The 27,279-nt window shown below is 40.6% G+C and overlaps 1 protein-coding gene across 1 annotated transcript in view; it reads right to left on the reverse strand.

Moving 5' to 3' along the window:
* Nucleotides 1–27,279, reverse strand: part of cacna1g (calcium channel, voltage-dependent, T type, alpha 1G subunit) — a 264,495-nt gene that overhangs the window by 167,725 nt on the left and 69,491 nt on the right. Inside the window, exon 3 of the mRNA XM_083933325.1 lies at nt 2,998–3,109. Within this exon, the coding sequence (XP_083789451.1) occupies nt 2,998–3,109 (112 nt within the window). The remainder of the gene's footprint in view (nt 1–2,997; nt 3,110–27,279) is intronic.

The raw sequence follows: 27,279 nt of genomic DNA on the forward strand, positions 1-27,279 counted from the left end.
GAATATCGTGAATATCCTCACAAGTGACTTGACCGGCAAACTGGCTACAGTTGACTTTCTTTAACCATGTTATTAACTTGGCCAAAGCCCAGAAATAGGCCTGACACTTCAAATCAATCAACTTTATTTGATCTTACAGAAAATTACCTTCCCATTGCTGCATCCTATTAAAAGAAGAAAGTGAAAGTGTTTGTTGCATGCATAATTAACATTGATGTGCATCAACCACCACAACCACAACCACAACAACAACAACAAATGTAAGTTTGATCATTCAATAGGATGTTTGAATATAGAAATGCTACAGCATTTTCTCTGGGCTTCTGAATCCTGCCGTCTTTTATGACATATTTTTAAATTACATTTTTATAAATACCTTATTTAAGATAATATGATTTTTTTTCAATAACAAGAATATGTCCTATTTGTGATGCAATAAAAATACATTCTTAACAAATTGTAGGGTTAAGTGACTCCAGAATGATTATAGGTATAATATTGTGAATACATTTCATATCATCCCATGCTTAGTTAGAGGTCTATCCAATAGCATCAAGAAGCATTTTGCTCTGCAGTGCTGAGATTTCCCCCTTGGAAATTGAAAATGAACAGAGGTTCCAGACTAATACACATTTGTGAATTAGTCTGGCGATGTCGGGATATCAAAAAACCAAACCAAGGCAGAAATCCGTAAAAAAGGCCTGTACATTAAAAGCTCCCATGCAATTTTAATTCAATTCCATGAAAGCAAATGATGTGTGGTGTATGCATTCATTTTTTTAGAGAAACTTAAAGTATGATTACTTCCTTAAAAAGAAGCTTCAGATCCGTAAATGTCTATCCCAATAATGTGACTTTCATATCAGAAAGCATATTCTCGGAGTACAGTAGGGCTCTATTTTTTCAAATAATAAACATATAATTTTGAAAAGAAACTGCTCTATTTAACTGAGTCAGTGGACAAGAAAGTAAAAGGACTCAGATTCAATCTATTTGGAGCCACTTTGAAAGCACATTATCCCTTCACGGCAGAAGATGTACTGTGCCGGATAACACAGATCTATTCTACTGCACCTCGGTCCGCTTTAAAAAAAAGGCTTTTTTATCCTCTGTTTACCACGAGAATAACAATGCATCCTGCATAAGTGTTTGTTAGGTTAAAGGAGGTCCATAGATTAATGGAAACACCTCCACACAATGTTGTTGTTTATGTTCCATCAGAGATAATGCAACTGGAGGGAGCTGCTACAGCCAGATTTGCTGGAAAATATTGTTTCAGCAGCTCTCTGAGACTCAATCAAAGGCATTGGTTTAGAAAATTGTACCTATTCCTCTCAGAGTTCCTGCTCTCCATAATCTGTTTCACTTTGTTTGAACAATACAAACTGTGGACATTTTGCCCTGCTGTAATGGTAATTTTCCAGCCATTACTCTGCATTTATTGACTGTACCTACCAGTGCCACATCTATATGTGTGAATGTTGTTTCTTTAATGTGTCTGTCAGTGGGTTGTATTTGCCTTATTGAATAAAGATCAACTAAACTCACTACTTATACACTTCAAAGGGGCACTCCACCTATTTTACATGTCAAAGTCAATTAACGAGACAGAGGGAGTACTAATCAGCCAGTGTCAAGTTTCAAATATGTAGGCATTTATCAGGCAGGGAGGGTGGCACAAAAAGAAATAATTGGGTTAAGTTACGAGATATGTAGAATGCAGCATTTGTGGAGCTTGATCGGAGACAGCAGACCTGATGGTTTTGAAACCAAGACTGAAATCTGTAACACAAATGTCCCTTGTCGCAGTTCCGTCTTCCATGTTGCACTCCTGTGAATGCACCGTTATGTTCTTCACAGATATATTGCTACAGGGAAGGATGGAATAACACAGAATAAACTGTCTGTCATCCCAGACCAGTCTCCCCACAGAGTGCAGAAGTAATGGACTGAATTGAATCACCACTTCACTTAAAGTAGTGCATTTAAAGTCAATGTACACACATCCTGATATCCTGTAAAATAATGTCCCCACTGCTTTTGGGAAATAAAAAATGTATTCTGCTCTTCAGACTTTCAATATTGAGGCGCCAAAAGAAACCGTGAGATGGGCCTTGCGGTAGCTCACCTACATAATGTACATAATAATGTGTCACCAAAGCAGCGCCCTGCAGTTCCAATCTGACCCGTGACCCTTCGCTGCAGGTCATCCCTTCTCTCTCTCTCTCCCCCCGTTTCCTCTTAATCTGCTCTATTTCATAAAGCCCACAAAAAATGTATCTTTAAAAACAAAGCATCCATAACATATCAGGCCTCGTCGCAAACTAGTCCAGAATGCAGCAGCTCGGCTTCTCATTGGTGTCAACAGACGACATTGCAACACCTCGATCGTGGCCTCTCTCCATTGGCTCCCTGTTCGATTTACAATTAGCTCTGATTTAATTTTGCTTATCACTTTTAAAGCTTGTCTGGGTCCAAGCTAACAGAGATGTTGAACTCATAAGAGCCATTTTCGCAGCCTTGGATCCTCAGATGGGGCCCTTCGGACCCTTCCAGAGTCGAGGCTTGAATCTAAAGGGCCATGCCTTCACCCTCAGGGCCCCTCAATTGTGAAACAACCTACCTCAGGAGATGAGACTCACAGAATCAGTAAACTCTTTTATATAACTTCTAAAAACCCATTATTATAGACTTGCTTTGATGTGATATTCTCTATCTTTCTTTCCACTTGTGTTTTTATTCTTGTTTTATCCTTTTTAATTGCATATTTTTATTTGTCATGTTTTTATTGCTTTAATTGACTTCTCTCTACTATGCCTTAGCCTCTTGTGTCTTCTTGTTTTTAATAACCATAATTCTGTCTTACTTTTGTTCGGCCCTGTTCTTTGTTTATGTTGATTTACTGACTGCTGGGTATCCTGCTTTTACTTTGTGAAACAGCTTTTTAATAGGTGCTATATAAATGAAGTTGTTATTATTATTAATAAACTGTCTTACCTTCAGGATCTTGCACCTCTCAGAGTCACAGATGATGTCCTCACAGGGATGAAACATGCCCAGTGTCACACAGTTCAGCAGGATCACCAACATGGACGCTCGCTCGAACCATGTAGGGAACAGCAGTTAAGGAATAAAACAAAGACAGCAGAGCTTGAAAGCCACTGACATGAGTCAAAAGCTTGCAGGAACAACAAACAACAAAAAATAACTCTCTCCAGTGACCTCATTATCCCATTCACATTTATAAACTCCCTTAAAATAAGCAATGCATGTTTATATCTCTTTCTCTCCAATTCACTTTCAAAAAAGCTTTTTGAAAGGAAAAATGAGCAACAGAGGAATCAGGGAAGTGGGAAAGCCCACCTGTGGCTCTTCTGAGTGGCAGTCATTGCTCCCATTTCACTCTTTTAACCAAAGAACCGTTTGTAAGGCATGTTGGAAGATGTTCAGATAGAAAGCGAGGGTGTTAGATAGACACTTTGAAGAGACTGTGAGGCAAAACAAAAAAAAGAGAGAGAGAACAGAGGCAGATGCTGAGAGACTGGGAGACTGACTGAGAGGAAGATGAACATCCGTTTCAGTCGGTGAATGTGAAGACATCCTGATGCATGGCGCACGACTTTTATTGACCACAGGATCAAAGTGGGCATTCCTAATGTGGTTAGGTTAAATGCCAGCCTGAGCTCTGTGACACCAATCAATGATGGGACTAAAAACAGATTAGGCTGATAATGCTCAAATACACACACACACACACACACACACACACACACACACACACACACACACACACACACACACACACACACACACACACACACACACACACACACACACACACACACACACACACACACACACACACATTTTATAGATTGATACTACATCCACACTCAGCCCCCTGCATCCAGCCTGGTTAACAATGTTAGACAAAATAGACTGTTTGTCATCCAACTGTGTGCGCGCGTGTGTGTGTGCGTGGGTGTGTGTGTGTGAGGACAAACGACCTGTCCATCTTTTATCGCATTTGCCGCAACTTGCTCATTCATCCCGCTGACCCATAATGCAGCTGGGTCAGCATGACAGCTAAGCCGGCACAAAAAAAGTGAGTGCAGGACGGACAACACGCAGTAAATGCTAGATGTAACTTTTCCCCTTTATGCTGGTCAAAAGCAACCACCCCAGGCCGAAATTTTCAAAAGCAGAAAACCAGACAATCAATCAATGAAAACAGATATGTAGTAGAAAGCATTAACGCTGAGAATATCAACTCCTGAATTCTCTTCCCCTTCCACAATCTGCTACCTTTTTTTAAAGGGCACCGTCGCTGCATCTGGGGCTTAGCGCCACTCAAGACGATTGTGATTGGTTTACAGACATACAAAGAAGCCAGGCTTGTTCCTGTTGTTGATGAAACAGAGACTAGAGATTTCATAGCTGTCACCAAACTTCCAGGACAACGTATTTCCCAAAGATGCGCCAATACATATCACTGTGCCACTTTGTGGTGTGAGCCACGGATGTATTAAGAGAACGTGATACAGCGAGGCATTCATTCCTATGAAATAGGCTCAGTGGCACATCAAACAAAAAAGTTTCAACTGCCGCGTCTAAAAATACCTGGATGATCGGCACTTTCCGCAACGTGTGGCCCATAGAGCTGGTGCACTAGAGACTTACGCTGGTCGAGTCAGGCGGTTCCAGTTGAAGCGCTCCGGCTAACTTGAAGGGCGATTAAATCATTTCCCCATTCAGCGTTTCTAGACTTTCTAAATATGATCAAATATTGTGATGCTCGAACAAATGTATCCACAGATTTACAGACTTCTCTTAAGCCATATAAATCAATGGGAAATGTTTTTTCGGGCCAATTCCATCTGGCCACTATGTCAAATCGGCGTCAAAGCCCGGAGATGAAGTGCAAAAAGGTCTAACAAAAGACACTGGAGTTGAATTACGGTAAGGGTAGGATCCAGGGATTTAGGATTTCAACCCATTACTAGTTTATATATCTTAACCTCTGCTGCTTTAATTATGGCAATTATGGCCTGTCATGAGTCCCTCAACTTTATGGAAGTTCTATCGTAAATCACTTCCCTTTTAAGTGTTGGACTGTAACAGTAAGCAAACTGTTGTCTCTTGCATGGCGGTCAGTGCTCATCCACCTTAAACCTTTACTTTATACCTCTCTTAAGAAAGGGCACACGGCTTCCTGCGTTGGCTCAACATCGGCATCGGACATAAATCATGTGCTGCAGAATCATCCAATTGGAAGGTAGTTCTGGGCTTCGATGTGATACTCTGTTGAAGCTATACGGTATTGAACAGGAGTATTGAATAATAGATGCAGACTGGAGGGAAGTAGAGTCTGTGACCACAAGGCACCTCAGTAGCGTCAGTTGGATGATGGTGGTTTCATCTGGAGGGCAGCAAAGGATTATGTCACACACTGGAGGATGCACAGAAAGTTGTGTGAGTCCAAAGGGATGCAATTAAAAAGATCAATCAGTATGGAGAGTGGGATCATTAAACAGGAAACAAAAGCTCAGACACTCAGGCCCATAGTGGGAGAGTGGTGGCAAAAGTTTTAGGGCGAGCAAACTGTTGTTGACATGCAAAAGCATCTGCAAAAGTTCCAGATAAAGGACTGAGAAGTTGGGGCTAATTAAAAATAATGAGCTGCATGTGTTTCTTTGTTATTATCAACTTTAATCAGAGCTAAACACAATGTCATTTTAGTTCAGTAAAGTTCCAGCTCATCATTTCTCCCGCAACTATAAATTGACTGATTCACAGCACGTTTGTTTCTACATTGGCCCATGTAAGTGATTAAAGTTCCTCCTCCATGAGAAATAGTAAATGAGCATGACATTTTTGATTATATATTCTAAGATTCAGAAACTCGTAGCCTTCACAGCAAACTTCCCATCATTTTAAGAAGTTAAATGTTGAAAAAGAAAAGTTTTTAAAACGGCTGAAACGTTACTGAAAACCAAATCAACACTTGATGAATGAACTTTAAAGTCTGCTCGTGTGTGTGTACTATTCATATTTTTGTCAAATTCTGTTCCGTACTGCCAACAACCTAAACGATTCAAACTTATAACTCTTTGATTTCTTTCCGGCTCTGTTTGCACAATGCTAACATAATAAGCAGACCTTATAATTCCTAATTACCTAAAAACAAATATAAAGAGAGTCATATAACTTGCTGATATCACCAGTGTTACAAATAGAATTTTGAGTAATTGGTCTCTTTCTAATTTAGAGTAGCAAGCACAACTTTGATTTTATGTATTCAAAACCTGTAGATCCCTCTGCTGTCTGTACCACAATATAATCTAAAGTTGTCCTCATTAAAGACTCTAACTCAGACTGCACAGACCAGCATAAAAAAATCTCACAATAACAAACAAACTACACAAGACAGCCACAATGTACTAGCAAAACTACAGTGCCTAGGAAACAACATGTTGCACAAAAGAAGTAAGGTCTGCTGTTCACCCCACAGTCCTTGTCGAGGTACAGCATGTGATTTCCCTGAGTATGCCCTCCTGCCTCTCGAAACCTTGGACAAGATAATTCATGCCAAAAAAAAGACAAAAACTCTCTACAATCCTTACAAATCACTGGATGGATGTTTTTGCACTCGGCATTCTGTGTAATCGCACCAAAGACAGTCATCAACATGCATACTGATGCAGAGTATCATTAGCATCCGCTGCTATGGTTCACTGAAGGCATTACATGGTCTGTTATTTAGCAAGGCTGCTATCTTGCTGCAGTAACAATCAATAGACACATGCAGCTTGGAGTTTGGGGGATTATTTTCATTATTAATAATCGTTTGGTCGATAAAATGTCAGAAAACAGAGGATAGAGAATGTCCCAACAGGTTCTTAAAGGTCCAAGGTCTGTCTTGAAATGTCTTGTTTTGTCAGTCTAAATCCCGAATATATTCAATTTAATGTGATAGAAAACAATGAAAAGCATGAATTGTCCACGTTTGAGATGCTGAAAACAGCATTTTCTGGCATCTGGCCCCCCTCGCATTCAGACAGATTTCCAGCTGACCAAGCCTTCAGTGGACCAATCACAACCGTTTATCTCATACAGGGTGTCGTTCGGTTACTGTATTGCCTATTTTACGCCTCAAATGTATATTTGAGAACCACCCCAACTTGCACTGGTTATTGGCCACGTTTCATTGCTCTGATTGGTTGTAGGTCAAGTTTTGTTGCTCTGATTGGTTGTAGTTAAAGTTCCGTTGCTCTGATTGGTTGTAGGTAAAGTTTCATTGTTCTGATTGGTTGTAGGTAAAGTTTCATTGTTCTAATTGGTTAAAGGTCATGTTTTGTAGGTCTATCTAATTGTGTCCAAAGGCACTGAAAAATGTAAAATGAAGCAAGGGGTTCTAGACTAACAGCCAAACCCTAGGGGAACAGACGTGTAGCGTACGTAGGTGGGGCACAGCAGGGTTTTTTACCTGCTACACAGACTCCATCTGTAGCGTGTGGCTGCTGCCAGAGTTCACTGTGTGCAATTGATTTTTAATACAGTTGGTTCTGCAGGGTCTGGAAGCTGTGCTGCCTCACATCGACCTCTGGTACACTGAGGTATGTATCTAAATCATATGAATCATATGACTTAGTTCCACTTTATAGTGGACACCTAACTGCGTTAAACAACAAAACAAAAACATATCTCTATCTTTTGTTATAACTGACAAGAGAAGGAAACGTTTTTTAAAAGCAGAGTAGTAAAACACTGTAAACCTCACAGCCTCACTCTCTGCCCTTGGGCAAACGTGTATAAAGCAGACATGCTTTACTGGTGTACTTCAGATCCTGCCAACCTATAAAGTCAATAAAATGTCTTGCTTAATAGAGGTCTTACATAAAAATAATGTATTAACAGAACAAAATCAAGGAGATGGCAGACAAGAAGGCTTGGGCAGAAGGATGGAGACAAAGCAAAACATTAAATATGAATAATCTGACTTATTCAATCAATAACTCTTCCTCTCCTGCCCTCATGCTCTTCCCCAGTCTCCCAAGCTGGTGGGCTATAATTAAACGATAAGGAGAGAGAGAGATAGATAGAGAGAGAGAGAGAGAGAGAGAGAGAGAGAGAGGAGAGCGAGAGAGAAGGAGAGAGAGAGAGAGAGAGCTTGCTTGCAGTGTTCTGCGCTCAGCGTGAATACACACACACACATACACACACACACACACACACACACACCTTCATGGTGTCAGCATATAAACAAGCGTTGACGCCCTGAGGAATGGATTCAATTAGAGGAAAGATACACAAGGATATGCTCTGTCAAAGCTCTGAGAGCAAGAAGCGTGCTCCGCAGCACAGACACACACAACAATGCTTTCATCAGAGAGGAAACATTCTCAAACTCATCAACACCTGAAAAATATATTCTGTTTTCTGCTCTCACGGGTTCTTTCTGCTTCCCTCCTCTCAACACACACACACAAGCATGCACAGATTCACATTTAAAGTCCCTTTCTTCTTGTCTAATGAACAGAAAACAATATGCAAGCCTTATGTCCTCCTCTGCCTCACAACCTGATTATGTCCACTAATGATTTGACACCAGGCAGCAAGACACAAACAACAAAGAAGAGAATCAGTGTGTATATACCTATGTGTGTGTAGCTCTCAAGGAAGAACGGAGAAATAAATTAAGAGATTTAAGAGAGCAAAGTTTGGTGTAAAAAAAACTTTTTCAGCTCTCACTTTCATGAGTAGGGGAATGAATCCTCTGCAGCAGCAAGAGAAGAGGTGCACACACAGTCCGAGGGCGATCGATACAGATGAGCCTCTCTGAATAGATATTATTCATTGTGTTTACTATTCGTCTCACAGGACGTGGTTGTGCATCTCCACACATACCACACATCCTTGGCTCTCCTTACACTCTTTCTCTAAATCTATATCTCTCACCAACGGGCCGTGCATGATGTGATACTACAGTTGTATCAAGAGCTGTTGTAGATATACGACGGCAACACTGGACCTGGTGATCGGCATCTACGATACGATATGTTGTGGAAATGATCAGTCCTATATTTCTGCACATCTCAGAAACTGCAGTTATAATTGGAAATGGATGTATCCAAAAAATCCACTTGAAAAATGTATTTTCCCCAAACAGATTCTAACGTGAGGCCACCTCTCTACCCTCCCAAATCTTGTTAACACGTGAAACTAGGTGTTACAGGTGTATAACAAAGTGTGGTTATGCAACAGCACCGTATATATCACACCTTAATGTATTCAGAAATAAATCAAAACTTTATGATAGAGGTTTTCCGCACTTGAACTCCTCATACTGAATCTGAAGCTTTCTTCACTGCAGCTCTACATGTGACTCTTAGTGGTATGTTATCTCAGCTGTGACATACAGTACGCACAGCTCTAAGTATAGGGACATCTGCAACAAGTATAAAGCAGCAATGGTTATAATTCTGGTCAAAAATGGCAATCAGAAATGTTGTTGGTACCTCCATTGTGTGAACATTTGCATCACGTAAGGAGGCCAAAAATGTCAACATGAATTATGAATAAAAAACATGCACTCTTGGGTTTGAATATTTCACTGTGTGAACATCACACAACTCTAACGAAAGGATGTGCAACAAGCCAGTACAGAAAACTCATGAAACTTTAAGATGATCTGGAATCAGATTATTTCAACAATATTTAAGCTACTTCAAAACAAAAAAAGGAATAAAAGTGGATGTCAAGGGGTTAAAAGATTAGAGAGTCGGCGAAGCCACAAAAGAACGAAAAGTGCTTTTCCATCCACCTGTATATATGTGCATTTATGATATGCAAATAAGGAAATGTAGAAATTTGAAAAAAAAAAACTGTCAGAACACCTCAAAACAAAATGTGTTCAAATGCAATGGAAACATAATGATGAAAATGAAACCTGCCTCATAACCAATGGTTAAAGTGAAGTTTTCAAAAATCTAAACTTCACTGGAAACTGTTCTATTCAGCGGTGTTTAAAGTGACTTAGTATTGTATATCATGACGCAATCAGTTTCCTAAACAAAAGAAATCAATTAACATCAAAATCAGATACAGGAAACCCTTGAACTGAATCGAGCTAAAAGATCAGCTAGGATTTACAGCGTCCACCTCTATTGCATGCCCCACTTGATAAAATATCTTTAGGAAGAGGAACGATGCTTTGCTAGGCTACCTTTCCTAAAGGAAGACGTATCATTACTCTAATATTTGCATATTTCTGGATTCCCTCCTTGTTTCTGTGGTATATAATTCAACAACTGGTAGCTTCAATTCCCCCGAAAACACTAATTTAAATTCAAAATCATGTATGAGCCCAAGTTGCATGATGATTGCTTACTCTGTACAGTATATAAGTGCTACTGCTTGATGCAACTTGGTGAAATTCTGGCTTCATAACTCCCCATTATGCTCATGAAAGGAATTCAGATCAAAGCCCAGAGAATGTGCAAAGGCACCTCTTCTTGATTAAAACTCACTCTGCCCTGAAGTTCAAACATGACAAAGACCCACACAGTCCTGCGCCAGTGGACATAAGGTGTCTTGGCCGGGACACTGAGTAGGGGGTGGGACAGGTGCAGTGATATTCAACCGTACATCACAACGTGTGAGGGTGTCCTCTAATTAAAAGCTGACACTGAGACTTGCAGGAAAGGGCAGGCTGGACTGGAACAGCAGGAAGGAACAGGACAGATGGAAGTAGAGAGAAAAGGCGGGTGGACATGAGAAGCAGGCAAGGCAGATATATAAGAGAATACACAGAGAAATATTGTGTTTTAGTGCTTTGAGAAAGTGTATACTGGCAATTTGATGAGAGAAGGAATGAGAATGAGAGGTAGATGGAGAGAAGGGCCTGAGAAAAGGTGTAAAGATGATACCTACGCACATCCAGTGATAATTTACCTGTCATCATGTCAAGTCAGTGAGGCTGCTGGGCAACAAGGCAATAAAGTAAGACCTCAGTAATTGAGACTGATATGACCAACACCGCTGACCAGGGTCATATTAACCTACCAGAGAGTTCTAGGGTTGTCGGCTGGGACCTGTTGGCAAAAACAACACGGTTTTGTGCTTTGAGACTACTAAGATTGAGGCACAAAAATGACTTGGTTGGGTTGTAGAAAAGATGTGGTCATTAACCTTCACAAAGGAAATGGGAAGCAAACATTGGTCTCCCCTTTCAAACCTGACTCACCAATCACTGCAGCTTCTTTACTCTGTTAATTCCGTGGATATAACAACAGTGTTTCACACTATTTCCTTGTCCCTGCAAGCAAAAGTCTACTTTCGAGTTGCTCCAGCCATTAAAGAGCTTTGTCAATGAAACCTAAGCATATGTCGCTCTGAGCATTTCCGAAGGACTAGTCTCGCATTGCCAGACCATACTCCGCAGCGCTGCTAATTATGGTCTGGCTACACCAGCTGATCATTATAGGATAAGCGAAAAAAAGAAAAAAAAACCCATCTGGCTTGTTTGTATTTCTTAAAACCAATCACATTGATTTGGGAAGCACAATATTCGCCTTGCAAAATAGATATCAAAAATAGCGGGGGGTTCATCCCAGTGCTGTACATCCCATGAGCCAAACTACCGAACAACTAATACTGTTTTTATGGAAGGACAGTTTGGACAGCCTTTGGAAGGGAATTTCAATATTTTCGCATCTACATATGTCTAGTGGACCAATTTCAACAATTGTTGTTCCCACAAATACAGGGGGGAAAAAGAGAAATTACCCGTTGAAGAATGTCTGGACAGGGAAATCCAGTTAGAACTTAGTTTAAGGGGGGTTCAGTAATTGAAACTTTTTACGTCTGACGACAGGAAATCTTTATAGAGACGATTATAAAACGGCTGCTGTGAAGAAGAAGGCGGACAACGAAATCACTCTCTCTTTTTTTAGTTCTGCTTCTTTTTAGTGGCCTCACTATTTTACCCACCATTTACTTTTACCACTAGACAACTTCCCCTATTTTCGTCTGCGATTCCTCAGGAGTGCAATGACTTCTCTTCAGAAGACATACTTCACAAAGCCAAGAAAGCACAGAAACTATATGTGAAGGTGTGCAAAACAGGAAGGAAGGTAGCTCAGGGTGAAGAGTGAGGTTTATCTCTCAAGTCAGAGAAAGCTGCTGCTGCCTAACCTTTACTGCTCATCTTCAATCAATCCCTCCCTCTTCAAGCCCCTCAAGATTTTCTCTCTCTGATCACTTTCTTTTCCCTCTCTTTTGACTTTTCCGTCTGTACCGTCTTACCCCAGCTACTTTCAGGGAGGGGATTGACAAAAAGTACACTTGCTGAACATGCCAGAGTGAAATGAAAAAAGGGGAGAACTCAAAGGGGACGGAGGTTCGTGAAATATTAAGGGTGACTGCTGCAGCCCTTTGTTATATGTGATCCGTCACTGTCATTGGGCTTGAATGTGTGCATGTGTGCTCATGTGTGAGTGTTCAGTCACATGTCTACATTTATTCGTCTGCAAAGAAGGGAATGATTATGTTTGGGATTTAAAAATATAAGGCAAATAGTGGTCCCAATAAACCAATAAGCATGTGAATCTTATTACTGTAGCTTCATTACGGATCACCTTGTGTTTGCCATTAATGAGGTGGTAAAGCTTGGGATGGACCAAAGACTGTACAAAACAAGTGGATCTAGCCACCTTGACGTCACCCACTAGCTTGTGAAGCCTTGAGTTTGGCATTTTGGCCAGTGCCATCATGTTTTTTTGCAACCCGAAACAGCAGGAAGTAGAAATGTTCAGATGAGAGGGTGAAGCTGTGGAGAAGCGCTGGGCCATTGTCGTTTTAATTCCAATTAGCTAAGTGAACCACTACGGAAACTTTTTCAACCGTCTGAGACAAGTCATTTTAGGATGACTGCCATTTGCTTCAATGACACAGAGCTGGATGAGAATCTCCAAAGTTTTCCTGGAGTAACCTGCTAACACTAGGGCTAGCTAGCTTGGTTAGCAAGGTGCAAACAAATGCTGAACAAGACATTTTATGGCGACCAAAATGTCACAGTTAACTTTCATGAACTGAAAACACACTGTGAAAAGCTCAAAGTTCTAAGATGAAAACACCCCAAAACAAGTTCACTGCTATTTAAATGTACACAATGCATAAATACACATTGCTAAGCCACTTACTGAATGAAGTGAAATATTTTCCCATTTACTTCTATAATATCTGACTTTTTGAAACCAGTGGATTTCCCGGCTGCTGGACATTAGAAAGAAATCAGGTTTTAGGGAATTTTTGCATGGGTTGCTGCTAACTGAAATATAAAATTGAACATTGCCGTAAAACAGACCACATTTTCTGTATCTTCGGAGCAACACAACATCACATTTTTCTCACCTTATTACAAAGTGCTTTGTAGAATTGCATAAAGTAACACCGCCATTCTCCTCTTTTTCCACATTTATAGGTCATGTTACTTGAATAATACTTTATTGGAATTGTCAGGGCCCCATGTTTATGTTCAATATCAGCACCAGAGTTGACACCGTTCAATTGATTAAATTGAGTTAACAGGACAAATGAGTAATACAAGATTAATACAAATATACAGTGTCTGATCAGTTTAGGATGTTTTGCATGACTATAACAACATCTTACTACTTCAATTGTTGCTTCTGGGCGTGGAGAGTCATGATTACCCCAACCTCAAGAGGATGCTTGTCAGAAAACATAAACATGGGTCATTTTAAGCATTGCATAAATGTACAATGCTGTTGCTTTAATGGCAAAGACATTTGTAGGTTGAAGGTTGGAGGCTGGAGGTTCAAAAAGCATGTTTGTGACCTCAGAAATGCTAGTTTGAATTCAGGGAGTAACTGGAAAAATGCAAGTAGGGCATGATAATGCATAAACGTTGTTATTGATAAATAACTGCAGTAATTTGAAGCTGCTGGAACAGTGCTTGGTTGGTTTCCCTTTCTAAATGTATTTTAAAAGAAATCTGGTTTGAGTTAAATCTTTTTCACTCTGTGTCTATAAACTGTTGCAATGTTTCCATAACCCAGAAAGGCAAAAGAAAGATGCACAAAAAGGCCTGAGAAATACTAGAGTTTTGCTATGATAGAGCTGTCAATAAGTGGTATTGAGGTCGGTCAAAACGTATCACTTAAATTGCATATTAAGCTCGGGAATAAGCTGCTTCAGCAAGATACTAAGAGGTGCACCTCTTAGCAAAAGGCCAGCATGTTGCAGCACCTTCGAGTTGTGCTGTGGAAAATCCAGCTAGTATAACACTGTCTATCCCAACTGCTTGCTGACACGGCTTATCAGTAGCCTGAGTCAGGAGCCGGGGAGTTAGGTGGTTGAGGGAAATAACGGCATATTGTTATGCAGGCTGTATCAGTGCATACCATATGAGGGGCGGGTTGAAAAACAGGAGGGGGTGGATGGTGGACTGGGGGATTTGTGAGAGACAGAGCATGTGTGAGAGAACGACAGATGACACAACAGATGACAGGCAAAATGTGAAAAAGTGAAGGATGGGGAAGAAGAAGAAGAAGAAGAAGAAGAAGAAGAAGAAGCAACACGTGAAGATAAAGCTGAACGCACATCCATATCAGTGTAATGCCCTTACAAGGCATTTCATGACAGACGGTGCCATTTGTCAGGAAAGGTTAGACAACTGACCAAAATGTTTTTTCCACGAGGGAACTTCAACAAAAGCAAACACCATTAAACTTTTACTAGCTTACATTATTGATAAATTCAGCCCTCACACTATTATGTTGTCTGTATAGGCAGCAACTTTGTTTCATGCTCCCTGGTCATGAATATGGATGCGTACAGTACACCAACTCTTACATTATATTGACACAATGGGAACACTAAGGAGGCACTATATGAAGAGATCAATTTTCATGTGAGAGCAGCGAAAGAAAAGGCTGACTTCACAATCCAGTTGCCTCATCAATATTCACAACAAAACCAGTTTATCTTCCCAGATGTCCTATCGTGGAAATGAATCCTCATTTCAGCTTGTGAACTGCTGCCTTATGCTTTCAGAAGTGAGTTTTACATTTTATGTGTATGCACCAAAAAAAATAGGGGGATGTCCTAATAGGCTCAATGTACAAACAGATTCTCCACACACACGCACACAACACACTCTCATCAGCCAGGAAACACCCCTGTATCTTGCCACTGCGGACTGTGCGTTGCTAAGCAACGCAGGCTTTCACTGGAAAGTATTGTGAAGTCACATTTCTATTGCTGTGGTGTCTGTAGCTGAGGTGCCGGGGCAGAGTTGCAGCAGCTGTGGAACAGAACTTTGAGTAAGGGCGTTTTGAAGTCTGTGATGTGTCCGACATTTATTTCAGCAACATCACCCACCGCAGAAACCACCCAGAACATGAAGGATTCTCTTGTCTGTCCTCAACCATCTGCTACCACCGGAGGCTGCTCTGTCATCCAGCTTACTAACAGAAGAGCCCTCGCTATCCACATTTTAAACAGACAGGTCTCTGGCCACTGGTGTGCACGATGATGGCAAAAGCATAGCATGACCAAATAGTTGATCTAATACCTGGAGTGTCAAAGGACTCCACAATCAGAGCAGAAAATCTATTACGCAGTTTAATGGCAGCAGTCTAAAATGTGAGAAGAGAGAAAAAAGGGAGTGGGAGAGAGATTTCACACTCTTGTAGGAGCTGGCTTGGTGACGTAATATTAGGAAATATCACTTTCTTCAGTCAGCAGCAAGGTAGGAAAGAAAATCCTATACTATAGTATTACACACTGGTACAGGCACTCTTGTCGCCATTTGGAGCTTCAAATATGCTAATTCCTGCAGTATATTTTTATGATGTACATTATTTGCTCAGTAAAAGCCTTCATTGCACTGGTGACTGTCAAATCAGCAGCTTTGTAAATGAAAAGAACCCTCACTTATGTAATATTGTTGAAGTATTTATCACCCAGTGTAATGGCCATCCTCAGTAGCAATTGTACTACTTTGCTGTTCATGCTTAGAAGCAGTTGGAGAGGAATTATGATACTGTCACATGTGTAAGTGGACACAAAATGAACTCCATGTATATAAGTCATCAGTGCCTTAGAAAGATCAAGTCACACTGAAGTCCATAGGGTCAGCATAAACCATTCACCAATGGAAATTGATGAAAACCCTCAAACTAATCATTTGAAGGTTTCTGTCCAACACCAATATTTGGGAATTTCAAATAGTGACAGGGATCATACTTTTATATGAAGGGCACACTGCTTCCTACACAGAGAGTGACCCTTCGTTTGGCACTGCAGGATCATACAATATTCCAAAAGAACCGGCATGCTCAACAAATAGCAACTCTTACTATTTGATAGCTGTTCTGCAGCTTCCGATCAAATGACTTGATCTTCTTCAGTAGATGAAGTTGTCATGCAATTGTTCCCTTCTTTCTTTAAGGACTCCCTGGTCTAGATTAAACCATTGGCAAACTCCAGTGCTGAAAAATTAAGCCAATGAGGAAGTGCCAAAAACTGCAGTTCCTCGAATGACCATTCGAGGCAGGCTCCAAAACCGAGTCAATTGCCATAGAGCCCCATGTTAAAAAACCCAACTTTACAGCAGAAACAAACATGTTTACAGAACAAAAAATCTAATTTAATCTCTATCTATTTTCCACATCTAGGACAACTGTACTACCTGTCAATAACAAGGTACCCATGGCCTGAATAATAACCTGTTTTTCTATTTTACTCTAAATGGGACCATAGTTTAAAAATTAAACATCATTCTCTATTAAAGAAGTCTTGAAACTATCGATCAAGACCTTAAACTCGTTAGGAAAATGTTGACCGTGGTAATTAATCAAGGGAGACGTAGGATCATTTTCTCTTTGACTTCTATAAAAAGGGACTTCTTTTTGCAGCTAATGGAGTCGCCATCTGAAAAAAAATGCAGGTTTAAGGTATCCGCATCAGCTTTACAAGCGATGCTGTTGTTTTGCTGGTGAGGATAGTCTGCTTTTCCACATGCACAGACAGAGTAATATGGACAAACATTAAAACTCAGACAACCTCACACACAGACAGAAACACCTGCGGCCAGGGAGTGTTCTCAGGGCTCTGTCCTGTCATCAGACACAGGACTATATTTGTTATCCTAATTGACAAAGATGTACTGGCCAATGTGTGTCAAAGATGTAATGGCAAATGTGTCTTTGCATATACAGATGCTTGGGTACAAATGACGTGTGTTTCCGAGTGTGAGCGAGCTCTTCAACAGCCCAGAGGAACAGAAAGCATATATATTAGATGTGTGATGAGAGGATGACATCCTACAGAAACAACTACAATGAAGCTTTTTTGAGCGCATATACTCATACCTCCCATCTCCTGTCAAGGTCTTGGTGAGCAGCAATACACAGGGAGGGGGGAAATGTAGGGAAAAACTGTAAGAAAGCTAAGATTGAGAGGTGAGAGAAGAGCAAATTAACCAGGCAAAAAGCGAGTGAGAGAAAGAGAGATGAGGGATGAATAATTGATCTGAAGGCCGTGTGCGGCTTTAATCCCCGGCAGAGTGATTTTTTTTTACCAAACAAATGCAGTGAGTATGATATCACCGCTAATGGCTGCTACTGGCTGACAGACCTGTTGTGGGTTGACACACACACACATTGTCAGAAATTCTTAAGACGCAACTGGTCTTTCATGAACTGTGTGTGATAGACAAGAGAGGGAGCTCTGAAATGGCAGAGGTCAGGCCGTGCTTAAATTCCCCGTAGCTTCTCATTAATTAAGCATCGACTGAACCGCTCTCTCGCTCCCTCTGTCTCTCTGAATCTATCTCTCTCGCCCAGTCTTGAGTCTGCCACCGCTGCCATTTCATTCATAAGCAAAGCTATTTAGGGACCTGCTTCATTCAGTGGAATTAGCATTGAATGTGCATCCACAATCATGCGCACACACAAAACATAAACACATACCAGTGCAGTGGAAATACAGTTAAATGCCACAGCAAACAAATAAGCCTTAATTTTTTAGGAAGAAGAAAAAGAAAAACACACCTCATACAGAATGAGACAATAAAGAAAAGCTTAGGGAAAATGAAATGTGGAAGTGAAAAAATGCCCCGACTGAAAATATGCAAATGGAGGGAAATTACGATATGAGAAAAATGTGTCGCCTTGCCAGAATCAGCATGATTAACATGAGGTCAGCTTTATCAATGCTGCTAATCTGGCCCCAGAACAGAACACAAGCTAATATTGGGAAAGTTAGCTGAGGCACGCTACTGTAGTCTGCACGCACACATTGAGAGCACATGAAAGCTATCGTACACACAGGATATTCATGTGTTAGATTGAGTTCAGATACTCGGAAAAGCTAACTGGCAATCAGCGGTAACAACAGGAAAACAGGTCGGAATTTGGGCTATGATGAAATTCACAGGAAGCAGCTTCTAAAAGGATATCTGGCCCCTCAAGTTTTGGAGGGGAAATGTAATACTGGTGGTGGATAAGTGAGCTTTAACCAACGATTTGGGTCTGATTTTCTTACTTTTGTCCATCATTACTAACTGAGCACCAAAGTTAATTTTGGACCTTTTAGAACTAGCCTTGTCTCCTTAAAACTTACATTCCCATACAACTAAACCACAGTCTTAATAACATTTAGCAGGAACACATATTTTTTCCCAGATTAAGTTTGTTTTTGACGTGTCACAAATACATTTCCAATCAAAGTCTGCGTAGGGGGAGGGAAGAGTGGGTGGGTTGGGTTAAGTTACATGACAAACATAGTACTTATTTTAACTCAAAATATAATCTTTTTAGAAACCTAACCAAGTAGTTTTTTTGTGTCAGATCATGAGTCTGCTCCTGGAGGATGTGTAATCCAGGAGAAAATACATTCCCTTGAAATGCAATTGAGTATGCAGTTTAGTTGTATGGGGACATGACAGGTTTGTGGGAACAGTATGTGTGTAACAAAATTATCTCAAATCAACTCAAAGGTCCACCTACTATCTTTCCAGAGCCATCTACCACACCCCAAGAGCTTCTTCAGCAAATGTAGATGGCACATGAGGTGTGACCAAAGTTCCACACCTTTGAGAAGGTGGGAGTTATGGTTAAAAGCTCTGGAAAAGGCGAGTAAGAGGATCTGGAGTTAAGCTTCTTTTTTGCTGCTTGCAGCTTTTTCCTCATTATTAGAAGAATACAGAACAGCCTGTCCTTGATGATTTCTCTCGTCCTGGTCTGAATAGGGAAGATATATAAGTACATTTGAATGTTCAGTCCTAAATCACAGAGAGTTTATTTCTGCCCATGCTGGCAGTGATGAGATTGGCTGGTGTAGCATGAGGAGACATCTCTCACACGCTGGGGAAATAGCATTTCAAATGATGAGAGGGATATTCATTTAATTATGGGGTTGTAGGCGCATTACCACAGCATGCACACACACATTCACATACATAATTGATGATTATTTTGTGTTTGTGTGTGTGTGTGTGTGTGTGTGTGTGTGTGTCATCTGCCTCAGAAGCAAATGTAATGTCTTTCTGGATGACAAGCATTTCAGCCGAAGTGTGTATTCGCCCAAGCAGAGCAGTTACATTTAAGTTTCAATGGGATTCCACAAGTCATTAATCTATGGCTGGTACTAATACTGTGAAATGTGGACAAAAGTTAATCACATGATATAATTTGGGTATTTCAATTAATTAATTCATTAATTAATAATTACTAAACGACCTAAATGACACTTCTCCTGAAGCCAAACTGATGTAACTGGTAGTTCCTTAAGGCATGGTGAAACCTTGTGATGGTCATTTGGAGGTCAATGTCTACCCTCAACCACGTAACCTTAACAATTCAAGGTCCTAACTATGAGAGGTTAATAACTCACTTCAAACATCTTTTAAAGATGTTTGAAAGATGTCAAACACTAAATAGTATCGGATTACAAATAAACACAACCTAAAGTGATAAGTAAGTAACAATCAGAGTAACAGTCAAAGAGTCCAAAGTTATTTAGTCTCAAACCCAAACATATTCAATATAACGTCATATGTCTAAATGTATGAAGACAATACATAACAGCAGATAATTATTTCTTAATTAAATTTAGTTTAATTCAAAGCACCTTACATCTACAATATCAATGCTTTCCTAAATTGCCAAGAAATCATTACAAGACAGACTTGTAGGGAGCCAGCTTTTTCTCCTATCATGCTGTATAAGTCCCCATAATGTAAGAAGCACAACTACACACACACTTTCTCTCAGTCTAATAGTCCATAACAAGTAAAGCAAAGAGGGTGGTGTAATGTGTGGTGAGTTCTGAGTTTCGTCCGGTTCTCAGTGCACTCGGAGTATCCTTCAATCTTTGCTTGGCTGCTGCAGCTTGTGGCCACTGCTTCATGCATACAGACACACACGCACACACACACACACACACACACACACACACACACACACACGCACACTGTACAGTCATTACAATAGAGACCTAGGGAACCATAGACCCAGAACAGCAGTCTTCCCTGAGCAAAACTCTGTTTTGTCTCCCTCCCTTGACTCCACTCTCTCCTCTACTGGTCTCTCCTCCCAGCCAAGCCAATCCTCTGGCACTGAGCGGCCCATTATACAGAGCAAATAAGCCATGGCTATAGGCCCCAATAGCTTCTCAGAAAGGGAAAGGGAGGTAAGCAACACGTGTGTGTGAGGGAGAGAAAGAGCCCATAAACCCCTGTGACTCTAAAAGCTTTGCCAATCTCAAAGAATGCCTTGTGGATATTAAGTGTTGGATGACTCAAAGCGTTCTCTGTAGCTTTAGAAAGATCCCAGGTCTGTGTTGCTTGGCTCTCTTCAACATCAGAAACAGAGAGGAAGTAAAGTGAGAAAGAGAGGGAGACTTTCAAATCTCCAAGAAGGACGTGCAACTGCAACAACAGCACTTTCAAATCTTCAGTCATAAGCTCCTCTTGACAGCCTTCCCCAGGCGGTGATGTCTTTGACACAAGAGTTCAAGCGTGCGGCAAAACCCAAACAAGAACAAACAGTTATTGAACAGTAACCCTAAATAACCTCTCAGACATCTACAGTATGTGCCAATACAAAGCCATCATCCAATACGCTCCCAACCACAACCTCCACAGTTCAGAACATGTGGAGTCTGCTGGAGCATTCCTCCATCTAAAAGCGTACCACACTGTGAGCGCCATCATTTTCTTTTCTGGTATTAATACGTTACCAAGCCCCTGACCTTCTCTCATACTCTCTCACACATCCTCAGGCAACACATCTAAGGTCACACACACTCACACACACGCACAAATCAGAACAAATACACAGCATGCAAACAGTGTCTATTTCTCCATGACAACAAAGAAAATGTTTACACTACCAAGAGGCAGCTCCATCTTACTGGCCAGGATCCGGTTTCTATGGCGATGAAGTCAGCATCTCTGTGTTTGGGCATCATAAGCTGTGAGTGTGTTGATGTTATGTACAGTACAGGAATGTGTACACACATGGCTGTGATTACACAAACACACACACACATGCAGAGATCATGTGTCTTGAAATTGGGAGTTTGATCAGTGGCTTGTCTTTAAAGCAGCGACGAGTGATTGGTTTTCACTCTTTATTTTACTGATCGGAAAGCCTTTTTCATTAGTTAAGGCATGCTTAGATGCACTGTATGCTCTTAATGTGGTTACATTATTCTCAGCCTGCGCAAGAGTCTTCTTTTCAAGTTAAGACAAGTCTACCTACATGAGACAATAAGAAAAGTGTTGGAAATATTGCAAGATTTGTCATATTTCCTCTGCCAACTGAGCAACAGTTAAATCAAATACACACATACGCACACACACATCTAGCCATGCTGAACCCTCACAGAGAAGCGCAGTGGGAAGTAGCCGTCGGCGAGCCCCTGTAATGAGGGAACACCAGAAAGCGCCAGGGGAAAAAAGAGGCGGATGGAAATAAAGATGGATGGAGAGAGTTAGGGAAAGAATCAGCGACGGAGGAGAATCCAAACAATAGGAAAACAAACATGAAGGGAGCCTCACAACACACCAGTTCTGTTGAGAGAAGGATAGCAAGAGGGTGAAGTGTGTGGAAAAGGGGCAAAATAATGAGTTTTTAATGCAGTTAGAGAAATCGATATTTGTGTCATGAAACTGCCAACATGATATTTTGTTCTCATGCTGACTGTTGTTAATGCACTGCTTTTAGGCACCCACACCCACAAATCCAACACATAATGTTCCAAGAGAACTTTTCCAAGAGGTGCATACAGTGTTTTTTTTAGTTTCGCTTTGATGTTTCTAATGTTTTAGAAGAAGGCGTACATAATGAGCAGCTGACAAGACAGCAAGTTGTCGAGCATTTCAGCCCCCGAACACAACGAACGAGATAATACAGAAGGAGAGAGCAGGGTCCTGATGAGAGAGAGAGAGATTATGATGTCTTGATGTCATGATTACACAGAGAAGCGAGGTATGGTCATACTAAGGTCCGTAACATCATCACTGTTCACTGGTTCACTCTCTATATTTGGGTCGGATCGTTTTCTCACCAAAAGTGAACCGAACTCTAGCGCACTTGGAAGTGAACCAAGACCCCAATTTTCAGGTGGACCAGGATTTGCTTGTTTGGTCCGCACCACAGTTCCCTTTTTCACACCACTCCCAAACCAACTGGACTGCGTGAAAGCACCCTTTTACCATTCTGTAGCAAGGATTAAGTCTTTGCAAAGTAGTTTTTATTCATTGGCTGCTTTAGAAAAATTATTGGTGCGTGACGTCTTTACGATACTCAAACGTTAAACTTTTTTTTTTAGATATTATAGCCTGTTTTAGACGACGTTTCAAGCCCAAGCTTTTACCCTTTTGAGATAAAAGATACACAGGGTAAGAAAAGGAAGTCAATCCTGTAATGAGAATAAAGAAGCCATGTCAGGAGAGAAGGAGTATGAGAGCATCAGACAGAGTAGTTGAGGCCAATCCGTAAACATGGGAGCGAGGAAATAAAAGGTACAGGAGGCACACTGAGCAGTCAGCTCTCTAGGGGCCACGAGCTGCACTGTGTGAAGTGGCCGCTGCCTTCCCAGGTGCACACAGCACAAACAATGTGCCTTTCAAACGGAAACAAAGAGACCAGCTAGAGGGGAGCGAGACCGAGAAATCTACAACACAATTAGAGGACAACAGATCTGCCGAACACCTGGGAGCCAATAGTCTCTCTTTTCCACAACAATCGAATAGAGACACAATGATGGCACACAAATCTGATAATATGGTTTGTTGCAGTCAGTTCACTTGCAGACCAACTAAACATTCTTCACTTTCAATATGGCGGTGTAAGAATGATACAATGCTTGCAGGGAAACAATCACAGTTCCCTCTAGTGACTGCTTTCCTCCTGGTAGTCTCCATATTTGATTTAGCTGAATTACAATTAAACAATGCTCAAATGTGCCACTCGTACAAACAGTAGAATTCTAGTCACAATAACAAAATCATCACCTCAAATGACACATCTTTTTGAAAAAAAGAGAGACAATAAACACTTTGTTTCAGATGTTTCACATCAATGATTGCTTTCTATTTTCCACAAGGGGCGTTATTATCCAAACAGTCTACCACCTGTTAAATTTGCATTAGTTTGATCTGTTTCAGGCAGTGTTTTGTTGGAGACATGTTGCATTGACACTGACTGTTATTGTGGACAAAAATATCCACTTCAAGAGCCGCTCCTGGAGTTTATGGATATTTTTTTCTCTCTCTCTTGATGCATTTAATGATAATGTAATTTGCAAAGAGAAGCTATGGTTTCAAGACGGATGTGTAACCTAATGGTAAGAGCCCATGATTGATTCTAACCAGAACAGAAACTGTCTAGTTTTGTGTGAAACATCATTAGCGATGCTGCTAATAGCCATGGAGCTAACAATGGATGTCAGCGGGGTTTGGCGCACATTACAGATACATTTGTTAGTGGCTGGTGGATAAGAGAGCATAATAACAGAGTGAAAGAGCCAGCTGGGGAATGCTAATTAGCGACATTGGCTAACAATCAGATCTAATGGGTGCTGAGTAAATACCAGTGGTTGGCTAATACCCATTAATACCCTACAAGAGAGATAGATAACTTTAGCATCAAACGTTTCTACATTTGTTTGTTTGTGTGTGCGGTTTTTTGTTGTTGTTTGTTTTTTGACGACAGGGAATATCATAAGGCAACTAATATTCTCTTGGCAAGAAAGCAAATAAGCATGTTTCCATTGATAGTTTATTAACACAGTTGGCAATGCATTCATTAATAGAAGGCACTTTTTTTGCATGATTTAACACAGGAAACACACTTTGTATTTGTGTAGTTAAATAAAAGTGATTGACATGAGCTGACTAACAAACATTGGTTAGCTAATTAAATTAAGAAGAGGAGAAAATCACATTGATTTTCTCAAGGGAAAGGGTATTTTTCTGGGAGTAAAGTAAGTGTCCATTGTGCGGTCAAATGAAGCAGTGATTGTGGTCTTCTACAAAAACATTATTTAATACACAGAATTTGCAATAAACCAAGGTGAGTACTCCTGAAAAAATAGTTATGGTGGCTATCTCATCACTTCACTGCTGTTAATTCTTATGTTTATTTTCTGTATTCTTGTGTGTATCAGTGTTTTTGAATGTGCCACATAACTGTGTTTATCTATCCATCCACAGAACACCCCATCTCTACTCATCCAAATGATTTTAGGTTTTGGAACAACAAATACTGATCCATGACTGGGACAGGGCTGGAATTAGAGGAATATTATTTACAGAATGATTCTGACCAGACATTTAAACATCCGGTGGACTCTGTTAACAGACAGTGCTTATGAAAACCAGTTGAAATGTGAAGAGGACAACCAGCCACATGCTCCTCTCCTGCTGTCGAGGTACAGTAGCAAAGCGAGATGTGAACTTCCCAAGTTGCCGATTTCCTCTTGATTGTCTTTTGAATTGCCGCTTTTGAAAGCGGGTGCTGTTTAAGTGACTCACACAGCTTTTAATTGGAGTGCCGGCAGCAGCTAGACTAACCCCTTTAAGTTGTGTCAGATTAGCATCAGTAAGACGGCTTGATTGTAGCTAATTCACTGGGATCACACAACACAAGACACTAATGGAGCTCCTAATGAGTGATCTGTCCGTAAATGAGGGCTGAAGGCCACTTTGTAAACTTTTAAAGGGCTGTTGGCTTTGAGGGATGAAAAAAAGGCCTCTCAGCCTCATTACATGGGGCACCTGCTTTAACCACTGATCCCCTGACCCCCAAAAATCACAGATTTTTTATATGTAGAAATGTCATTTGAAGTGTTACTGGCGTTACAGAGCTGCCTCAGTCGCTCACCGTTTGTCTGTTATGAACGTTGTCATTACTCTCGCATTGCATTGTGGGATATTTATGCCGTTGTAGTATCCAGTGTTGGATACTGTAATATTTGACCAGCAACAGTATGCAATTCACTTGCTATTGGTTTCATACTTAGGTTTACGATAGAGCGACCTCAGTTAAAGAAATTCTTAGTCGACCAGTTTTGTAAACTAATCGATGTCCCCAAAGAATCATGCAAAAGCATTACTTTGAATCCTGTGCTTACCAGAGACGTGCTCATAAGTTTCTTGGAAATAAGTAATACATCATAGAAAAAGTGTAAAAAATGTGTCACACCACGGTGAGGAATGTCCTGTCTTGGGTTTTTTGTCTTGTGAATTTCATGTTTTTTTTTTGAAAAGTAACTCTCCTCTCGTTTCAGGTCACTTGCCCTTCCTCTTGTGTCTGGTGTCTCCCCTAATCCCTGATTGTTTCCACCTGTGCTCCCTTCCCTGGTGTATGTATTGTCTTTGTCTTCCCCTGTCTCGTCGCCAGAGTATTTCGTCGTGTCATGAATCTCCAGCCTTTCACATCCTTGCTTGTTTTTCTGTTTCCTTGTATTCCTCTGACGAAGAGTGATTTTGATTTTGATAAAGTTTTTGGTCAGTTGTGAACCCTTTTATTTTCTAGAATTTTATTTATTTTCTAATTATTCTCAGCACAGTGTAGAGTAGATAATTTAATAGCCTTTTGTCCTTTTCCTCCTCGAGAGTGATTTTCTGTTGGTGTAACGTTTCTTAGTTTATTCATTATTAGACCAGTGTAGAGTTTTTGGTTTCACCTCCTTTGGGAACGAATTTCAGTTTCTAGCCCTGTTTCATTGTTTTCTTGTCTATCCTCTGTCAGTTGACAAGGTAGAGTTTTAAACCGTTTGGTTGTCACTTCTTCTGAAGGTGATACAAGTGTTTTCAGAAAAAAAGCCTGTCATACTCGTTCTCTGACTGCATCTGAGTCCTCATTTCGCCAGGCCTGACAAAATGAAACATCGACTGAATAATTCTTAGTCGACCAGTTTTGTAAACTAATCGATGTCCCCAAAGAATCATGCAAAAGCATTACTTTGAATCCTGTGCTTACCAGAGACGTGCTCATAAGTTTCTTGGAAATAAGTAATACATCATAGAAAAAGTGTAAAAAATGTGTCACACCACGGTGAGGAATGTCCTGTCTTGGGTTTTTTGTCTTGTGAATTTCATGTTTTTTTTTTGAAAAGTAACTCTCCTCTCGTTTCAGGTCACTTGCCCTTCCTCTTGTGTCTGGTGTCTCCCCTAATCCCTGATTGTTTCCACCTGTGCTCCCTTCCCTGGTGTATGTATTGTCTTTGTCTTCCCCTGTCTCGTCGCCAGAGTATTTCGTCGTGTCATGAATCTCCAGCCTTTCACATCCTTGCTTGTTTTTCTGTTTCCTTGTATTCCTCTGACGAAGAGTGATTTTGATTTTGATAAAGTTTTTGGTCAGTTGTGAACCCTTTTATTTTCTAGAATTTTATTTATTTTCTAATTATTCTCAGCACAGTGTAGAGTAGATAATTTAATAGCCTTTTGTCCTTTTCCTCCTCGAGAGTGATTTTCTGTTGGTGTAACGTTTCTTAGTTTATTCATTATTAGACCAGTGTAGAGTTTTTGGTTTCACCTCCTTTGGGAACGAATTTCAGTTTCTAGCCCTGTTTCATTGTTTTCTTGTCTATCCTCTGTCAGTTGACAAGGTAGAGTTTTAAACCGTTTGGTTGTCACTTCTTCTGAAGGTGATACAAGTGTTTTCAGAAAAAAAGCCTGTCATACTCGTTCTCTGACTGCATCTGAGTCCTCATTTCGCCAGGCCTGACAAAATGAAA

The sequence above is a fragment of the Echiichthys vipera genome (genome assembly GCF_963691815.1).
Source record: "Echiichthys vipera genome assembly, chromosome: 18".
Lineage (NCBI taxonomy): Eukaryota > Metazoa > Chordata > Actinopteri > Perciformes > Trachinidae > Echiichthys > Echiichthys vipera.